This window comes from Takifugu rubripes, chromosome 21 (assembly GCF_901000725.2).
Source record: "Takifugu rubripes chromosome 21, fTakRub1.2, whole genome shotgun sequence".
Taxonomy (NCBI): domain Eukaryota; kingdom Metazoa; phylum Chordata; class Actinopteri; order Tetraodontiformes; family Tetraodontidae; genus Takifugu; species Takifugu rubripes.
In genome coordinates this window covers 5,723,869-5,744,742 of record NC_042305.1, presented here as the reverse complement: position 1 = coordinate 5,744,742, position 20,874 = coordinate 5,723,869, and the positions used below count along the sequence as shown (strand labels likewise).

Below are 20,874 nucleotides of genomic sequence, written 5' to 3'. Positions count from 1 at the left end.
GCTCACCTGTTATTAGCAGGGAAGACTATTTATTACATCTAATGAACATGCAAATATGCAGATCGAGACATTATACCAACAAAGTCCCATGACCTGGGTGCGCATGCAAGCTGATAAAGGGGGCTGGCACCCTGCATATATTTCTTAAAGGATCTTCTCAATGAGATTCTGAGTGACACTCCCTGGAGGTCATTGAAAATTCATACAACCTTAATTACATTCATAACTCATTCATTTGAATTCTTCCTGACTGCCAGAGCTAGTATTAACTACCTGGATGAACTATACACGGCCATGAGGACACTCAAGGAGACTGAGTGAGACTGAGTGAAGCAACAGAAAACACAGCTGTCACCAGAGAACTGGCAGTGGCGTCATTCACTCTGTAGAAGTAGGCAAAGGTCGAGTAAGAAGCCCACAAAGCTGCAGCACAGTCAGTGAAGCGCCGCTCAAGTTGGCCCATGACATGGAGATGCTCCTGGCCAGGAAATCTGGAGGCCACCTAGCCTGTATGCATTGGATATGGCATTAACAACCCAATATGAGACCCTCTGCTTGGACAGGGCACTGCTTTTGTACCGTTCTTGACACGGAAGTAGGGCGTTGGACTTACAGAACAAAGCAGAAATCTCAATGTGAGATGCTACTGCAAACAGTCCCTTGCTAAAGACAGTTCATGAAGCTCACGATCCCGCTTGGTAGATGCAAGAGTGAGCAGACTTGCCAGACAACTGCCTAAGGTCAGCACGCACAAGTGGCTCAAAAAAATAGAACATAAGGACCTCTAGGACAACAAGCAAATCCCTAGAACACACTCAAAGAGTATGTGGAGGCCACAACAGAAGTTTACCCTTAAGGAACCTGCTCACCAGAGAATGTGACCCCACGAGTCGACCATCCACAAACGTATGTCGAGCAGATAGGTAGAGACATAGCAGCAACATACAGCTTCAATCTAGAGGCTGCAAGATCTTTATCCAGCAATGTCTGCAAATATCTGAGCAGAACAGGTACTGGGGCCAGACATGCAACTGGAGGTGCCCCAGGTGAGGATGCCAAACACTTCCCTCTAGCTATGACAGGAGATCCTGCCTGAGAAGGAGAGGCAGAGGCGCTCTGTTGTGAAGCAAACAGATCAGGAAGGAAAGAATGTCTTCCCAAGAGGGAGCCACCAGCACCATCGTGTGATTGCAATATTCTCTTAAGAAGGGTGTCTGGCCAAGAATGCACCAAGGCATCTTGTGAGTATGGGTTAATTGTGTCTAAGGCAAACTAGTCAATAACTGCTCTGCTTTACCTGTATCATTGAAAACCATAGTTGGGTTCGGCTTACACTTCTCTGAAGGGGGCAATTGGCATGTCTGCAGCTGTGTTATGAACCCCTTACAGATGCATTGCACTGAGACATACAAAGCAAGGTGAGGCCTACTGCAGGAACATCTGAGACTCTCATAGGGAATGACTGAGTCATTCCATCAGGGAAGGACAAGACCCAGTCAGGAAGTGCCTGAGGGTTAAGTGTACTATACGTAGCTCCAAAACATTCACGCACAAGAGTTTCCTCCAGTTGGGGCCCAGGGAGGAGGAGAGGGAGGGAGAAGGAGAAGCCCTAATTGTCAGAGTTGGGGACAACCCCAATGAATATGGTTTGCTGACCTGTAAATAAACAGCTTTTTGCCACATTCCCGATGAGACCCAATAGGGTCCTATGAACCAAAAGGCTCACCCTGGTATTTCATACTGGCTCTGGCAGACAGCAAGAATGATATATAACTGCACTTGTTTGTACCATGGTGAAGTCCTGAGCATGGCTGTGGAGCTGAGGCCATGCAAGCATCTCTAGAGAGTAGACAATGGAGCTGCAGGCTTTTTTTTCTCTCTGGGCCAGACTAAGAATCTGGTCATCCACCTGCATCAGGTTACTCCCCATCTCAACCAACACCTCAGGCAACTGGGTAAACAGTATAATACGAAGAAATGAGAAACAACTCACACCAATATGCATAATTTTTCAAAAATAAAAATAGAAATTCTCACCTCTCCCAGCAGTCTGACATATTCCATAAACCTCTCCATCATTCGAGCAACATACAATACATCCACAGAATCAGTGAAGCCTGCTGCCTCCATGGTGTATGTCCGCACCTGGTGTGCCACAGTTACAGAGTTTGAAGCATTGATGGGCATCTGTTAAGTGAAAAGTTAAGAGAAAACCAGAATATGACAATGTAAAATGGACTCATTATTGTGTATAGTAAAGCGCAAAGGAATACTAACTAAAATGAAGGTATGTAGGACACGGGTGATGCCATTTGTATAGTGACAGTCTGTGTAGTTCCCCTCCTGCCACTTTCCAGAACGATCACAGTATCGGGAGGCCTTTTTCTGCTCAATGCCTCCCTCAATAGACAAGGAGGGGTAGTGCAGCTGCAGGCAGTACTGATGGGAGGTGATGCCTGCCAGAGTACTGGGCCACCTGGAAATTAAATACTGGCATGAGAACTCAAGCCCCCCAGTGAAACAAAACAATCATTGCATCTTTAACAAACCTGAACTCCCCACGATTGTTGACAATTTTATCCTCTGGACAGAAAGAGGCGTTATTCTCCAGGACTACTATTTCAACACTGGAAGAAGCATTGCCCCGGCCAGTAGAGACAACACATTCCCATACTCCTTTGGCCTCTACTTGTACGTTGACTATAATAAGTTCACTGGGTAAAATATGTACATGCCTCATTAGACAATAGAAATGCATTTAAGTACAGTTCATTTATACAAAAACATACATCATGCACATAAACAATGAGTATCGGACATTCAGTACCTGGTAATAAAAGTGCAGTCATGCATCACGCTGCTCTCCAGCTGGACCCCTATCTCTGAATCTGAGGTTACCAGCTTACCATTGTGATGCCAGTGTATGGTGGTAATGTTGTCCACCAGAGCAGCGGTGCAGTGGAAGGGCAGCCGATCACCTTTAAAGACCACCTGATGTTGGGATGGAAGGAGTGACAGAGTGTGTAGCTCTAGAGGTCCACCTGGGCATGGACAGGATGAAAAAAGATAAAACTGTTCAAAGTTGGCCAAATATTTCCTAAAGTAGCTTTTTTAAAACCCATTTATCTATTCAGTATTTAAATAGTAGCAGAAAGCAATAAAACAATTGGGACTATTTTTGTAGTATGTGTAGTATGCAGTAAATAAAAGTCATTTGCTGTGTCCGAGACCACCCCCTATACCCTACATAGTGCGCTCAATAGTGTGGACGCCATTTTGAAATAGTGTCCGAATTCTTAGCATCGCTGTACCCTATCTAGTGCACTCAATGTATCCCACAATGCACTGCGAAAAGTAGTGTACAACCGATGCACCCTAACTCGGAAATGTATCCCATCAGCCCTTACGGTATCACATGACACCGTAAAGGCTGATGGGATACTTTTTAAAAAAAAACATAATTTCCACTGTGCGGTTTGATATATGAAATTTTTGGGAAATAAGAAATCAAGGTGTAGTTTACAATTGTTTTCAGTAAGGGTCCAATATGATCATCGTAAAATATTACAACATAAATGTGTAAAAAAAAAAATCAATCAGCCTTCACTGCCCCCCACTCCCTCACTTAAAATTGTTCTTCGGAATCACCAGGCGACAGGATCTCAGTAAAATAATATTTACAAAGATGAAAAGTAGCTCTGGAGCCATTTCGTGATGAAAAATTGCTTTATTAAATGATTTCCCTGCAGTGGAATATGACTTGAGAATGTGCCATCACGTCTTGGCTTGAAAATATCAAGGGACACCAATTATTTTAGGTAATAAGTAATTATTATTTTATTATTATTGACATTAATATTGTATTTATTATATAAAGTTAATTATAGGGTAAAATATTGCATTTTCATAAAATGACCGCTGAATGTATTTCGGATGCGTTAAAATAATTAAATGGACCTGGCCACTTTTACCGTCGACCGGGGTCGTAATTATTATGCGACACCATGACGTCATTTTGCGTGCGCCGAAGTGTCTGAATGATCATTTTAAATTCAGTGCACTACGTAGTTCACTCAATCCATGTCCCCCATGTAGTGAGTAGTGAATAGGGAACGAGTGTGTTTTCAGACACAGCGAGCGTAATAAAACACATAACTATGTTCTTTGTAGCAAAGTGTTAAACTGCATTATTCAAATAATCTTACCACAACTCAGCTGGTTTTCTTTGAGTCCACGCAACTGTTTTCCCCTGAGACTTCTGGGGAATGCACACAGGGTTTCTTCCCCCAAACGGGCTGAACTGCTGTGAAAGAACCTGGGGACCCAGTGCAGGCTGCAGTCGCACGTCAGGAAGTCTGAGTTAAAGTTCCTGAGGAGATGTTCACTGGAGATGTTACAACTCTAATGACATACTCCAGAGATTCAGCCACACTATTTTGTTTTTTCCCCCGGCATTTTCTGTTTCTTATTCCTCTCATTAATTCTTTAGACGTAATGTTAGTTCAAATTACATCATTGTTACATACATTGTTTCAGATATGCGTGCTGTGAATTTGTTGGCTGGCCAACATTTTAACACTTACACTAGTTTAAGGGATGGCAGCTCTTGAAACACTCCTTGATCAATGGTTGGTATGATGTTGCCAGAGAGATTCCTAACAAAACACACACATTCAAATGTAACTCAATCGAGTACCTCTAAAGTGCAAACAATATTTTAATAAAATCATCGTATCCTTCTCTTACAGTTTTGTGAGATTAGTTAATCCCTGGAATACATTCACAGTCAGGCAGCCAATGCGGTTGTTGGACAAGTCACTAAAAAAGCAGGAAAAAATGAGGGAATGCTTTAATTATTTTTAAAGCAAGTGGAATAATCTCAGAAATACTTGTGATATTTTGTCGTTAATAAATTTGCGATGCATCCATCCATTTTCTGTTAAATGCTTCTTGTAAAGCAAGGATAGTCACATTCAGTGCCAATCTAGGATCTCCAATTATTCTAAAATTTTGGAGGAAATCACCAAATAAAGCAGCCCTAAGCATGGAATAATTACATTATTCCTAATTTTACAAAATGTGTAATTTTAACATTTCCTGCAGCAGTTAGATATTTTGTAATCAAACATGCATATATTTTCCTGTTGGAAAGCTAACTAAATAGTTTATAAACTGGACTGAACTTTAGCATAGGCTTGTCATCAGTGGGGATACAAGCTGGGTCTATTTTCTACCGTGCACATCCGAGTTTGGTGGACAACTTTAGTCGGGGCAGATTTTGCGATGCTCTACACACCAGAGAGCTGTCCAAAACATGTGTTTATTTCCCCTTTTTTTGTTTCCCTTGCAGCGACGGCCCCTTGCACATCTCTGGATGCAAAAACACAAGAATATATAAAACTCTATTGCAGTCTGGGAAGTTACTTTTGTGTGGCCTAAATAGCGATTATCAAATGAAGTGAAGGATTTGTTTTGTGCTGACAATGAATTTCTGTACATTTTGAGCTGCAAAAAAAGCACACAGAACTGGCACGGGGTGGTCCACCCAGAGGAGCTAGCAATTGACTTGAATAAAGGGAGGCCAGTGATGGAGGAGACCCAGGGAGGGATCAGGATCGACTCGTGATGGCAGCAACTGAAAGATGCTACTGCAGTTCCATTGCAGATTAAACACATTTTTGTGTGTGTGATTTTTAATTTGTTTGTGGTGTCTGGGGACACAGTTGTGCTTTGCAGCAAAATGATCTAGCTAGTACTATGTGTTTTATGGCAATTATAGGCTTAGTGTGTCTATTCAAATGCAAATATGAGTTTTCTTGATTTAAGGATGGATCTGGCAGGGGGAAGGGATGTCTGCAGCTGTGTAGTGGACCTCTGCAGATGAAAAGATGCAGTCACTGGACTCCAAATGAACTGGAACAACTGAATGTATTGAAAGATTGTTAAAGTTAAAAAGTGAAGTTAGAATGAGGTGGTACCCTTTCGAGCCAATTTTTAGGAGAGAGTTAAAACAAAATTATCTTGTGTGTTTTTTTTTTTTAACATGCTTTTTTTTACATCCAGTTTTGGAAAGCACAATTCGAATTTAAATCTGCATCAGTTCTCCACTGCAGAACAATATCTCTTTTTATAGTAACATTTAGTGACATGATAATAAATGTAAAAATGTAAAATCCATAAAACATAGGAAGAGAAAATATTTGAGAAAACAGTATCATCTTTAAACAACTTGATACTAGAAAAAAAACCCTCATTTGATGGGTAATTTATAGCCTTCTAAACTGGCTCACACAAAATGGTAATGATAAAGATTTTAGCTTTACCTAACATGATTTTGAGAGAAGGGAAATCTGGTTTTAGTTCAGACAGAAGCTTTTAACTATTTATAGAACTGACTATATTGTAACAGCATTGTTTCAGTTACAAAGTTCCTATAGTGGCTGGGACTTTGAGAAAGAAGGGAAAAGGAGACCCATTTCCTTTCACATTCAACAATATATCAAACTTGAAATGAAATCAATTAGGGCCCCAAGTAACATGCAAACAACTTATGTCTCAGTGAAGATGTTGTATATTCAAACAAACAAAAAAACAATCAATCAATCAATCAATCAAGCAAGCATGCAATCAAGCAATCAATCAATCCAATAAGTGTGGAGAAAGTTACCTTTAGCTTTGCATTAATGGTGAATTGTCCATTGTAAAAGCACTTGTAGCATAACTTGAGAAATGTTAAAGAAATAAGGAAAATCAAAGCTTTGAGCACTGTTTTGGAGCTAAATGAAGACAATAAAAGGTCCAAATAACTATTATAACCCTGTATCTTAATATTATTATTATTCTGGAATTAGGGTTGCTTTCAACTCAACAATAATATTACTCATATGCCACCTAATATGAGTATTGATACTAAATTGGTTGTTTAAGCACAAACCTTTTAAGTGACCAGTCAGAGCGAAAAGACAGATAAGCACCTATGTTGCAACCATCTTGACCGCTCACCTCGCTGACTTACTTCCTCATGGATTTTTATGGTGAAATGTTAAAAGGACAACTGGTGTGGCCCATAATTACCATCTTTAATGTACTGACCCCCAAAAAAATGTGAGTCACATTTACGTCTACTTACAGTTTCCGAAGCTTTGAAAGGCCTAAAAAAGCTCCTGGCATGATTCTGCTGATTAGGTTGTGCTTCAAATCCCTGCAGGTAGAGAAAATATTAGCTAAATGAGCAGTAAAAATAAAGGGATTAATAAATACCAATAAAGGGAGTAACAATGTCGATAAAGAGATCAGATTGACACTTTCCTTTGAGGTAATTTTACATATATGAAAGTTAATTCCTCCACTTAAATCTTGCATTATACACATTTAAATTAATCTAACAAACTCATCTTGGTGAGTACTACACATTTCTTGTATAGTAATTTGTTGAGAGAGCAGATGTGAATGACAAGAATGAAAAACTGTGGGCTGGAATTGTTCCAAACTAGGACAGACACAAGCATGAAAGATACAAATGTTATACATCGATATGGGTACCCGTTGTGCTATTTTATACATTTGTTTCTATTGAATAAAAAACGTATCCACAACACTGTAAAACTCATTTTATAGCTTCTTTTTATAGCTTCTTTTTATATTGATTTAACATGCTTTTGAGTTTTAGAGTGGTATGTTTGCAGATTTGTGCAAAACCCCTTTCAAAATCCTGGCCTTTCAATGCAGATAAACAATATGAATAAATGAAGGCGAAACTGCAAGAGTTTCTGTCATTTTTGAGGTTGTTTAAAAATTAGTAATCCCGTGATGAATGACCTTTGAGGGGCTAATTTTATACTGTTGCTGCCCTTTTCTCTCCCTTGTCTTGTCCACCACATTACTTGTGAGTTGAGTTCTTCAGCCAGAAGCCGATTTTCATCACTTTCATCACTGGTTCAAATTCAAATTAAATTTCTTATTGCCCAGGTGGGAATAGTGGGCTCAAGATGTCTCAAAAGACCGATGGTATTTGGAATGGGCTGTGGTGTGACCCTTCATCCTAAAGAAAGTCATTGTTTCCATCAGACACTTCAATACTATTTAATTTGTTAGAATTTAGAGCAAGAAAACATCACTGGTATGGCTGCATTTTAGGTATTTTTTCTCATCTTTCTTGAATATGTCCAAGATGCCATTGTGGTATGCAAGACCACACCAAGGATTGTGCAGAATGATAAGAATTTAGTTGACAGCAAAAATGTAGGATTTCACTTTGTGTCCACACGCTTGTTGCACCATTGCTTACAATTGGATTACGTACATAGTAGATTACAATGATAGAAACACTGTGAAGCTTCACATTAAAAAAGCTGAACTGTGCCCATCTCCTTAACAATGTACCAACAACAATGTACCAACAACACTCTGTGACTCTTGAAAAGAGTTTTAAATTGAAAATGACTGAAATTATATCATGTGTGGAATGTGGGATTCTGACCTTCATATATGGACCCAGACATGTAGTTGAAGATGTTGAACTTAAAAATATAAACAAGATTGAAAGTATAGGAATACTGAGGATAAAGTTTAACACTTGGTGGTCATATAAAGCATCTACATATCAAACGAGGAATATAGTTAAAATTAGACAATTTACTTAATACAATGCAATCAAACATTTCCCTCTCAGTTAAGCAGTGTCATTTGGCTTTGCTTTTCCCTGATATTTGTGACACCATAATTACATGTTACAGGAAATGAAAACAATTTCAGATGACAGGAGTGTGGATGGATTTTTAAAACACTAAACTGACAATGAATGAATCAATGAATGAATGAATGAATGAATGGATGGATGGATGGATGGATGGATGGATGGATGGATGGATGGATGGATGGTAGATAAAAGGTCTTAAAATTTTGTGAACTTTTTGATGGAGAATTTAGCTGTGTTCCTTTCTATCTTTACTTGGAGGACATGGAGGAAAAAAAGGAAGTATAATCAAATATTATTTAATGTGTTGGAAATTAAAGTATTTTAGTAAAGTATTTGTTTGTTTTCCTTTACTGCTATATCCCTTTTGGGGTCTTGGGGGTAGAAGTGCTGGAGTCTATCCCAGCTGTATATGGGCAAAAGAAGCATACTCCCCTAAACGAGTCACCAGCTCATTGCAGGGACCTACATGACCATTTGGGGGTTCACTACCTTGCTCAATGGTACCTGAAAATAAATATATTCAAATCAAGTATTCCATACAGAGTTGGATCAATTTCACTCATCCTTATATCAACCTCAGATTTCCTGCCAACCATATTTCAAACATACTGCATGCAGAAAATATAGCTTTAGGAAGTCCTCCTATACAGCAGTTAATGACTGCCTGTGTGCCATCTGTAATAGAAAGAACCAAAGCCTGACAGCAGCTTCATAGTTCAGTGGCCTTGATACCGATGACAACAGCTTTCTCTAGGTTACTCCAGGCAGAAGAATTATGCAATAGACGGAACACTCCAAAGAAGCACTACAATTTTTAAATTATCTTCAGCAGCATGTACCTCACTTTTACTAATTGTGGTGTACATTGTGTACATGTGCATGATTGTTGTGTGCTCTTTCAGTAACTTTGGGAGTGCAGCACTTTATCCACCCCACACAAGTGACCTATACAGACTCAATCCTGCTTCCGGACACAGAAGTGGCCACTGTTTGCTACAGATGGGCTAACAGCAGCAGCTGCCAATAAGAATCTATTTTTAATTCTCACCCATTCTAAGTTTATAATGGTAATGGGCCTTGCCCAATCTGAAGAGTTACTTCACTGTAGGTTTAAGGGATGGGCACCCGGCCCCTATGTAGTCAGGAGAGTAGAGACATGTCTTTATGGCAGCAAGAGGATAGTAATCGTAAAACATTTTAGCCATGGCCCTGGAGGGTACTGGGAAAATGACCGGAAGCCTGAAATGCTGGCTTATTACCAGCAGACTGAAATCAAGAATTTCTTGATTTTTTAAAAATGGAAATAGAAAGCATTACTAGACCAATTACAACCATTTATTTGCACTTCTATGATAATGCAAAGCAAATAACAGCTGTGAGAAAACCATCATTGTTTTGCATGTCATTTTTTGTCAGGATGCAGAGCCCATGCCTCATTAATTTTTCGTTTCATTTGCTGTTAATTTTGCAAGCTTGTGCTACTTTGCTAGCCAGAATTCAGAGTGACATGACATTTGGCTGTGCACACTTCTGTCAGGACACAAGCTTACAATGGGGCCCTGTAACACAAGCCCCTCCCCTGAGCTCTCTTGGAATTACGAATATTACCTAATCAACTTTTGTCATCTGGCAACAAATGGTGCAGCCATGACGTCAAAGGTACAAATAACACCATTCTAGTATATTTATGTAATGTGCTGCCAGCCATTCAAAATATTCCCCTTCAAAACTACACAATGAACACTCAATCATCCACTATATTATATTCAAACAAATGCTACAATTTCAAATGCTACAAAATCAATAGCAACATCAACCTAAGGTCTATTAGTAGAATTAATGAGAAATATTTTATTTCCATTTTAATGTTTCTTTTTTAATGATGCATTTCTTTGGTCAAAAGAGGAAATCTGTCACCATTATTTCTTCAATCTTTTAAATAATGGTGGTGGAGCAGCTTTATCAATTTACAAAGCTGCTCGTTTTAAAGTGATCATAAAGTATCAAAGTCAATATATGGCATTAGTCAGATGAACTCTAGATCATAACATACTACCGTATATGCCAGTTTAATAGCCACAACACAGTCCATAAAAACAGGTTTCTGAAAAGTGAAAAGCTGGAAACAGTTGACAGTTATATTCTGTTAAACAATCTAAAGTAGCCTCAAAGCCTTTCTGAATAAACACTGGGTTCAAACAATACACAACACTCTCAATGGCTAGAAGGGAAACAGGAACAAACACACTTCATCTATCATTGAATGGCTGCCAATTAATGCTCAAACAGTAGGTGGACTATAACATCTACTATGGGAAGGGGAGAAACGTTGAACTGGGAGAGGGGAGAGTTAAAAATAAACTTTAAGAAACAATCGGAAGTACGTTCGTGTTTGTGTGTGTGTGTATGTGTTGGGGGATAAGTAAGATCGAAGAAAGAAAGATATATAAGAGTGAAAAATTCAGTGCCTCTGAAAGGATGATACCTTTGAAACTGTATTAATGTGTGTGAGACTTTTGCATGTAAATTTAACATTTTGTTAATGGGTTTACGGTGGTTTTTCCATTGTTTTAATAAACTCTTATAGCCATGACTAAGCCATGTTCACAACACCATCATGTCCTGTTCCTTCACTTTATCTGAAAGAGACATCTGGAACCTATCAACTAAAGAAGCCCCCCTCCTGTTTCTGTTTCCACTCAAAGCATGCTTAACCCCTTCCTCACCCATTCCACGCCATAATGTCATGCACTCTCATTTGGTGACACTACTTAAACAAAGTCCAATGGCCCGTGCACAGTATGGTGGATTGGTATGATGTCAACCAGGAGACGGTCTTTTGTATATACACACCATCTCCACTATGTTTATGTGCCCACTTCTTGCTTCCCCACCAACTTTAAAGTAATTTAATTTGTGTGGAAATGTTGTTTGTCTCCCACATACGAGAATCTCTAATTCAAGATATTCTTCAAGATAGTCTTTTCCTCCACTATCTCTCTTGGTCTTTCCCTCCTTCTCTCACTCCTTTACTATCATCAATAAGGGACTCGCTAACCTTTAGCTGCTCAGAATAGAGTGATTTGGGCAATGACTCTGTGGGCCGCCTCCCTGTATCAAACTTGATTTTATCAAAACAAGTAATGAATTGGTCTGAGTATTTTTAAATGCACTACATTGAGAGTGTATGTTTTCCATCATGCAGAGATGTTCCTAAAACTTGCCTGCACAAGCTCATACAAAATGTATCTTAATGATTTCAATGCAAACTTCCTTTAATTAGGACCCCGGCCCCAACTGGTGCAAGGCTCTCTTGTTTTTGCAGGATTTTTCTTAGAGATTTGATTGGATTGTCTTCATATTTTACATATTATACATATTATGAAGCTTTAAATTTTGATAAGCAGGTGGGGGTGTGGTAGACAGGTAAATTTTCATCTCTCACCATAAAACAGGAAGTGGCTGTAACTTAGATGTGCATTGTAGAACCAGGGTCAAAGATCATATCTCTGTGGTCTCGGCCTGGACAAATATATGTTATAATTTGCAGTAATAGATATAGTCCTGCCCGCTGGTTGGAAATGTCATGGTTTGCATTGTGATAGCCTGCTCCATGTGTGTTGAGCATATTCACCTCAAATGGGGTGAAGAGGCCAACAAAACGTTTAAGACACTATTGTGAAAATTCAACTTTTGAATGTCCTACCAGAAATGGAAAAATTGTTGTCACCCATGTATGTTTGACCAAAATTCTGACCCAAACACATGTAAATTTCCATATTTGTTTTTAGCTATAGCACCCTTCAAAAGTCTTCATATTTGGAGTGTACTATGTGAATGTTGCACTATGCAATATTGCATAATGCCAATACTGCTGACATTAGAAGCAAATACAAAACAAAACAGTGCAAGCTCACCTCCCCAATGTTTTCTTAATGATTTTAGCCTCAGTGATATACTGTATATATGTACACACAGTAATATTCTCTTACAGACATAATCCCACCTGCTAGTAAAACGAAGCAAGCCCTGTGTGAAATTTTCTGCTCCCAAACAATGTTGCCTGCAGCTTTAATTCTTGTTGCTCAACCAGCATTAATTACAAGCAAGCTAAGCGAGCAGCTTGCTATTCCTTTATCCATTATCACTGCTGCTCTCTGCTCTCTCTCCCTGTTGGGTGAACAGAGCTCAGAATGAGGGCCCCTCATGCCTTGCCTGTCCTGTGTCCTATGGTGCATTGGGCCCTAATTGGATGAGAGCAAGACTGCCCCAGCCCTCCTTGCTCATTATTCTCATTACACTGACTCTAATCAGAGAAGACTGCCGGGATATGTCCAAAACTCATAAGGGTCCTGGCTTGGTATTGGCACAGCGAGGTCTCATAAAAAAGGGGTGTGTGTACAGCAGTGGATATGCTTATATAGCAGCCCAAGTACTGTAATAAATGCCTGTTGGTGTCTGCAGCCAACCATAGACACATAGAGGTATTTTGAGTGGAAGTAGTGTAGTAGTAGCTGGTAACAAAGGACAAGACAATTTTGTACAATTTTACTAAGTATGACAAACAGTTATCTTATATATCTTCAGCAGTCAGAAATAATCAAAACTAAAATCCTGTTAAGAGCGGAATAAATAAAGGAGCAACAATGTCTTTTTTTAATCTTATAATCAGGAAAGTTCTAATATTTATAATTCAATGTAATAATTTGGTCAATATACTTAATTCAATTCCCAAACTTCACTGGCTATTTTGGGGATGGCAAGTTGTAATGTAGAAGCCGAGTTTGACTCCACTAGTCCTCTAACAAGACTTCTGAACAGTACAGTATTGCCTTATCAAAATGTAGCAAATTTGTTTAAAATTGACAGTAGTCCAGAAAAAAAGCTCTGCTGTACTGGGTGGATTGGCAAGTTATCAAGGCAGCAGACTGAGGAGGTTTACTCCAAAGAAAGGGCTGTATACAGTATGCTGACTGCTGACTGAACAACACTCGATGGCTTCCTCAATCAGCACCCACAGATCAGACAGATCACACAGCTCAACTGTGTCTGTTAGCCAAAAACCTTTAACTGGAAAGGAAAATGAGAACATTTCTATACTAGGAAAGATCACAGTCCAAGAGTGAGATTGTATGAGAATAAATTTAGCAGTGTGTTTCTCCTCTTCAGGAAAGAATGCAGTGTAAATCCTTGATGTGCATTTACTCAGACCTCATGACCTGGCCTTTGATTATAACACCACATAATAACAGTAACTATTCACTACTGCTCCAAAATGATGAACATATGTAGAGGCAATGATGGAAATAAGGCCCAATAAGACAAACCGAAATGGGAGAACAAGACAGCCAAAACTAAACTATGAAATGCAAAGGGTTAATTGTAAACTTACCTTCATTTCAAAACCTTTCAGCACTGTGCCAGTGAATGTCAACCTAGCATTTTTCCTACCAGAAAGCACTTTTAGCATGAGCGCAGATGTGTGGTTAGAGTGCGAGACCAGACCTCCACCAGCGTGTCCATGAGCCAGCAGAGGCTGATATTGTTCAATGAGTTAAATGAGGCTGATTAACTCCTTTTCAACCAATATTTCCAGGACTTTTAATTACAAGTTGTTGTTGTCTAAATTGTTATAAATAAATTGTTGAATGTAAACTCAAAGCATTTTCTTATCTAGAGGAGTGGAGGCTTCCTTGATAATGGACTGTAGTGTATTTCCATGAATGTTTCAACATACTAAATGCCATTATAGCCGGTCTGGCTGTAGCATTCTCTTTGCTGGAAAGAAGCTGACAATTCCCAAAAACAGAAGCATTTACCTGTTTACAAAGTCCATCAGGATAAGCTACAAGTTTTTCATCCGATTTTATCTCTTAAAAGCCGCATCTATATGAAATGTATATATTGATGTCTGCAGAACAGAAATAATAGCTATAACAATAGAGTACTCACAGTTTCACCAAAAAATTAAGTCCAAGGAATGATCCATTTCTCAGAGCATGGATTTTGTTGTGGCTCAGAATCCTGCAATAAAAAACAGTACTGTTAGTGCACTTCTCTGAAAATGATGATGCTAAACTCAAATATGTTGCTTTTTAAGACATCTCCATTGCTGCTGGGGGAGAGTCGAGAGGAGAGGAGAGGAGAGGAGAGGAGAGGAGAGGAGAGGAGAGGAGAGGAGAGGAGAGGAGAGGAGAGGAGAGGAGAGGAGAGAAGAGATTTTGATTTTTACAAAATACTTTAATTCACAAATTTACACAGGGCCACAAAACGCACTGTTTAGAAAACCCACAGAACAATAATAGTAATAATAATAATAATGATAACAATAATAATAGTAATCATAATAACAATAACAATAGTTATAATAATAATGATACCACCAACCACAATAAAAATAGATAAATAAATAAATAAATATTAAGAAATCAACAATACAATACAATTTATCCCACCAGGGGGTGTGCAAAGTGCAAAAGATCCTCTGTCACAGTGCATAAAACATTTTTGTGACACCATATGTCCTGGAATTTGCCGAGGTCGTTCATCATTTTATAAAACCCAAACTCCAACGTCAGCCTGCACCGGACATTACAGCGCCATACAGAGGCGGCCTCACTATCCCCAGTTTTTGAAATTTTGTTCTTCCTGGAGACGTAAATTGCCATTTTTGCCTCACCACAGATAAAATTCAGGAGTTGCCACTTGTTGCGAGCGGCTTTTGAGTTGTAACCTGCGCCAAAAATAAAAGTTCTAATAGAAAAGGTTTCCTTAAAACCATTAAAAACACCCTTCATGACATTAAAAAGTACAGTGAGCCTCTCACACTCACTGTACGCGTGGACCACAGTCTCTCGCCCGGAACAAAACGGGCACTGGTCCGACACAGCAGTGTTCATTCTGGAGAGGAGAGCGTTCAAGGCGACAGCCCCATGTAGGATCCTCCACTGGAGGTCCCCGGTCCTCTTCTTCAGGGGCGGCTTGTAAAGGACCCTCCAGCAGGGGCGGGCTCCATCCCCTCCCAGTCGATCGGCCCACATGCTGGTGCTCCTGTTCGACAGTCCTCTCCTGTTTAGTACCCTCACACAGTCGTTGTATAGGGTCTTCTTATCGACTGCTACCAGGGAGAAGGTCTTTGCTGGTCTGAGGAGAGGACCGTCTAGATTCCCGAGGTGGGCAACCAGCCTGATCTCCGGGAAGGGGTCCTCGCTGTCGGGTTCGGTCCCCTGGCCGTAGTCCTCAAGAATACGCCTCTCTCTCGTGCTGAGTCTGTTCCTCCATAGCCGAAGCACCCCCTCAGCTGCCTGGGTAGAGCGGATGCCTAACAGGGAACCCACTGCCTCCGCGCCCGTTAGGTCTGGCCCTGCCACGGCCACTACGTGCTGGAGGAGTAGGATCCGGGTCCGCCACAGTGCAGCCGTCAGCCTCGGCGGGGCTTCGGCCGAGACATCCAGCCTGGCTCCGTGCACCGTGGGTTCCCTTAGCAGCCAATACAGAGATTCAGAGCTGGTTCTTTTCTCAACTTTAAAAAGGGCCCATGCCTTAACAACACTTTGATAAGAGGTAGCCCATTTAACTTTGCAAATTTAAAGTCAGATAAAAACAGAGCATCATCCAGCCCCAAGTTACTCACCCGTCTGAAGACACATCTGGCCACATCTCTCCACATTAGGTCCGCCGGCCCTGTTAAAAACCTCTGTAAAAACGGTATTCTAAAAGCGGCGGTCCTGCTGGCCAGGTGGATGAGGCCCTGTCCTCCCTCCTCTCTGGGCAAGTACAACACCCCCTGCTGGACCCAATGCATGCCGTCCCAAAAGAAGGTCTGCAGTTGTGCTAGTAGCCCCGAGGGTGGCTCCATGCAACTGAGCCGGTGCCAGAGCACAGAGGCCACCAGGTTATTGAGGACAAGAGTTCTGCCTCTGTACGACATGCGAGGGAGGAGCCATTTCCATTTTTGAATTTTTCCGTCTACCTTTTCCAACGTGTTGAGCCAATTTTTCTTTTCAGTTTCTTCATCTCCAATAAAAACACCGAGGTACTTTAGGCCGTCCCTCCGCCAGGCAAGGTCCTGGGGAAGGACCAGCAGACCATTTGTCCACCTGCCAACGGCCAGGGCCTCACTCTTCTGCCAGTTGACCCTGGCCGCGGACAGGCGGTTGAATAAAACTGTTAAATTAGATAAAACATCTACGTCCCTCTGGCTGCGCACCATTACTATTAGATCATCTGCGTAGGCAGATAACACAATTTTTCTGTAAAAGGACGGTAAAAACAGGCCATCCACGTTTGCACGGACCCTAGAGAGAAGGGGTTCGAGGAAGAGAGCGTAGAGCATTCCAGAGAGGGCACAGCCCTGCCGGACGCCTCTACGCACTCTGAAGGGAGCACACAGACTGCCATTAAACTTCAGCATACTCGCAATGTCACAGTACAGGACGCGGATCATCGCTATAAAGCCAGGGCTGAACCCGAACCTCTCCATCACCTTCCAGAGGAACTGGTGTTCAACCCGGTCAAAAGCCTTTTCCTGGTCTAGCGAAATGAGACCAGTATCAACGTCCAATGATCTGGGGACTTCCAAAACATCTCGAATTAGGTGGACATTATCTACTATGGACCTGCCGGGCACACAGTAAGTCTGGTCCCGGTGGATGACCTGCTCCATAGCTTCCCTCAGCCTGGAGGCCAAAGTCTTGGACAGAATCCTATAATCCACACACTGTAGAGACACAGGGCGCCAGTTCTTGATCTCCTGCAGGTTGCCCTTTTTTGGCAGGAGGGTGACCACCGCTCTCCTGCAGGACAATGGCAGGGAACCCGAGGCCAGGCTTTCATTAAAGACCTCCAGCATGTCGTGGGCCACAATGTCCCAGTAGGCTTTAAAGAACTCTACTGTGAGCCCATCGACACCTGGAGACTTCCTTCCCTTCATGCTGAGCAGGGCTGCGTGGAGCTCATCGAGTTGCAACGGCCTGTCCAGCCGCGAGTTTGCCTCCTCAGAGACCCGAGGAAGGTCCCCGCAGAACTCATGGAACAGGCCGTCATCCCTGCGATACTCACTCTCATACAGGGAGGAAAATAACTCCACCGCTCGCTGCCTTATCTGGCCCGGCTCCACGAGTTCCCGCCCTGTGCTCGAAAACAGTGAATGGATTATTAGGTTCCATCCATGCTTTTTCTCCAGCCCAAAGAAGAAACTAGAGGGAGCATCCATCTCAGTGAGGTCTTGAATCCGGGACCTGACCAGTGCACCCTGTACCTGACTGTCCAGCAGGCTGGCCAAGGCCATTTTTTTGGATTGGAGGATTTCAATACACCCTCGATCTCCTGTGGAGCTGCCAATCGCCTCTAGTTCCACTATCTCCATCTCCAGGTCTTTGATCGACCTGCGTGGCATTGAGAGTATACTGCTGGCACAGGAGCTGTATCTCTACTTTTCCATGGTCCCACCACTGTCTTAGGCAAGTAAAATCGGATTTTCTCTCTCGAAACCCCAACCAGAAGTGCCGTAAAACATCTCTAAAACTGTTGTCTTGAGCTAAGCTGGAATTAAAATGCCAGTATGCACTCTTGGGCAAGATGTTCTTCACGGCGACTTCGCCTAAAACCAACGAGTGGTCTGTAAAGCCGACTGGCGTGATGCTACAGCTCCTAAAAACACTAAAATGATGTTTAAAACAATAAAATCGGTCAAGTCTGGCCGAGGAGATCCTACCCTCACTCAAGTGGGACCAAGTGTATTGCCTGTTGTCTGCGTGCATCCTCCTCCACACATCCACGAGGCCATGAGAATAGGCCAGCTGTCTCAGACAATGTTGCGAGGCTGGATGAGGCTCTGCATGGTTGCGGTCTAAAAAACACTCGGTGCAATTAAAGTCTCCACCCAGGAATAAAAAATCATCCCCACAACCATTTAAAACAGTGCCGATTTTTTCTAAAAAGCTCTTCCTGTCTGTACCGTTGGTGGGAGCATAAATATTAATAAAAACCAAGGAGTGGTTTTGGAGGCGCGCTTTCACCATCAAACACCGTCCCCTCACCACATGCTCCACCTCCAGGGACGATGGAGTGAAGCACCTTGAAAAAAGGAGGCCCACTCCACCACTGAGGGTGGTGTTGTGGCTCAGCAGCACCTGTCCTTCCCACTCCTTCTCCCAGTCCGCTTCTATGCCGCAGTCGCTGTGGGTCTCCTGGAGGAACAGGACATCAATGCGTTTTCTTTTTGCTGTGCCGAACACTAGTGCCCGTTTTCTTGCGTCCCTGGCTCCGTTGACATTCAACGTTCCCATTTTGAATATGTTCATGCCAAGGGAAAAGATTAAAATCAAAGACAGTAAAAAATAAGTACAAGAAACCACAGTAAGATATTTTTTCAATTTTGCTGTTTTCTTGCTTTGCCCATGTGTTTCCTTAGCCTGTAAATTTCAGGGTCGGTGAGGCCTGACGTTGCCTTATTTCTAATTAAAAAGCTTGCTGACCGGATAAAACGGAGCCTGTCAGGGAAATATGTTCCCAGATCAAGACCTTTCATGCCCTTGGTCTGGGTAAGGAATTTTTTAAACAAGCTTGAGGGGTACAGGTCAATTTCCTGCCCCTCTGGCATTGTGCCGGACAGTTCGCTGCCGTCCGATATAGACCTGCAGTCGCTGGTGTCTGTATCTACTGCTGTATCCTCCAGCCTTCTGGTCTTGCCCCCCTTGTCCTTCATGGCGCTTTTCCGCTTGTTCCGCCGCTTTGCGGGAACAAGCCACCACTTGGACGCGCCACTCGTGCCCTCACCTGCGCTCACTGCTTCCTCACCACGCTCCCCTGTGCTCACTCCTCCCTCACCCCGCTCACCTGTGCTCACTGCTCCCTCACCTTGCTCCCCTGTGCTCACTCCTCCCTCGCCCCGCTCACCTGTGCTCACTTCTCTTTCACCCCGTTCACCAGCCGCTATCCCTGGCCCATCGAGTCCACCCATCACCTGACCCACTGTACCCTGCTCACCCGTTTGGATCCTGTCTCCAGTCTCTCCTGCCTCACCAAGTTCGACTGTTTCACCCATCACCTCACCATTTTCCCCCAGTTCATTTGAATCACACACCACCTCACTCATCACACCACTCAGATCACACACCTCCCCAGTTAAATCCACCTTCCCCCCTGATTCACCACTCTCACCATTCATTTCTACCACCATCTCCACAATCTTGCTCTCTCCACTCACCTCACTCTCACGCACAAACTCGTCCCGCTTCTCCTCCATCTACGACTCTGCTGTCGCTCCATCCGGGGCAGCGGAGCTTCCTTCCGCGCTGAGCCACCGACGCCTGCGCGTCCGAGGCCACGCGGCTCGGACAAGCCCTGGCGAGATGACCCTCCTCATTACAATTAAAGCACTTGAGGGCGGAGGAAGTTGCAAAAAGGGTATAATCAAAATCGTCTACCCAAACGATGAAACGATAATTAAATTCCTCCGCCCTATTGTTGAGGATCATGTGCACCTGCCTGCGGTGAGACACTACGTGTCTCAGCAGCGGTGACTTACAGCCAGACAACATTTTTCGGATGGGAGACACCACTTTCCCATGCCGAGACAGCTCCCGTACCAGGAACTCATCGCTAATGAACGGCGGCACATTGGACAGTGTAATCCGTGCCACCGGCTGTGTTAGCGGAGTTACCTGGACGAACTGTCCGCCCACAGTGATCCCCATCTCCACCAACTTGTTGACTTGTTCCACCTTTTCAAGGAACAACACCACCACCCTATTCATGCGGGCGGCAGATTTGATTGAGCTGTGGCCAATTTTTTGGCCCACAGCCAGCGCCACCTCCTCCACACTAAGCATGGAGCCCGCACCCACCTTGACTCCCACCTTCCGACTCAAGCCGGTTAAACCGGCGTTGGCCGCCCCACACACTCACACAAACATTCGATAAACTAATATAAACTTGCAAACACCACAATAAATTAAACTATATTATCTAGCATTCACTCGCACACAAGAAAGAATAGGAAAAATAGCGCTTTTGCACGGTTTTCCACTCACTCGCTCCTCCGCTCTCACACGTCTCACCCAGAGAAGAGAAGAGAAGAGAAGAGAAGAGAAGAGAAGAGAAGAGAAGAGAAGAGAAGAGAAGAGAAGAGAAGAGAAGAGAAGAGATACCCCAAAGTGCTTTGATGTTTCTCC

General features: G+C 42.5%; 1 protein-coding gene across 3 annotated transcripts in view; it reads right to left on the bottom strand.

The window, feature by feature from the left end:
• The window catches only part of adgra2 (adhesion G protein-coupled receptor A2), a 53,118-nt gene that overhangs the window by 11,454 nt on the left and 20,790 nt on the right, over positions 1-20,874 (bottom strand). The window contains exons 2-11 of one of the 3 annotated variants that reach the window (XM_029829007.1): positions 14,651-14,722; positions 7,130-7,201; positions 4,747-4,818; positions 4,584-4,655; positions 4,206-4,369; positions 2,828-3,041; positions 2,550-2,714; positions 2,278-2,476; positions 2,038-2,187; positions 1,790-1,951 (exon numbers count right to left, since the gene is read on the bottom strand). In XM_029829007.1, the coding sequence (XP_029684867.1) occupies positions 1,790-1,951; positions 2,038-2,187; positions 2,278-2,476; positions 2,550-2,714; positions 2,828-3,041; positions 4,206-4,369; positions 4,584-4,655; positions 4,747-4,818; positions 7,130-7,201; positions 14,651-14,722 (1,342 nt within the window). The remainder of the gene's footprint in view (positions 1-1,789; positions 1,952-2,037; positions 2,188-2,277; positions 2,477-2,549; positions 2,715-2,827; positions 3,042-4,205; positions 4,370-4,583; positions 4,656-4,746; positions 4,819-7,129; positions 7,202-14,650; positions 14,723-20,874) is intronic. The other 2 variants (XM_029829008.1, XM_029829009.1) reach the window with 2 other exon arrangements.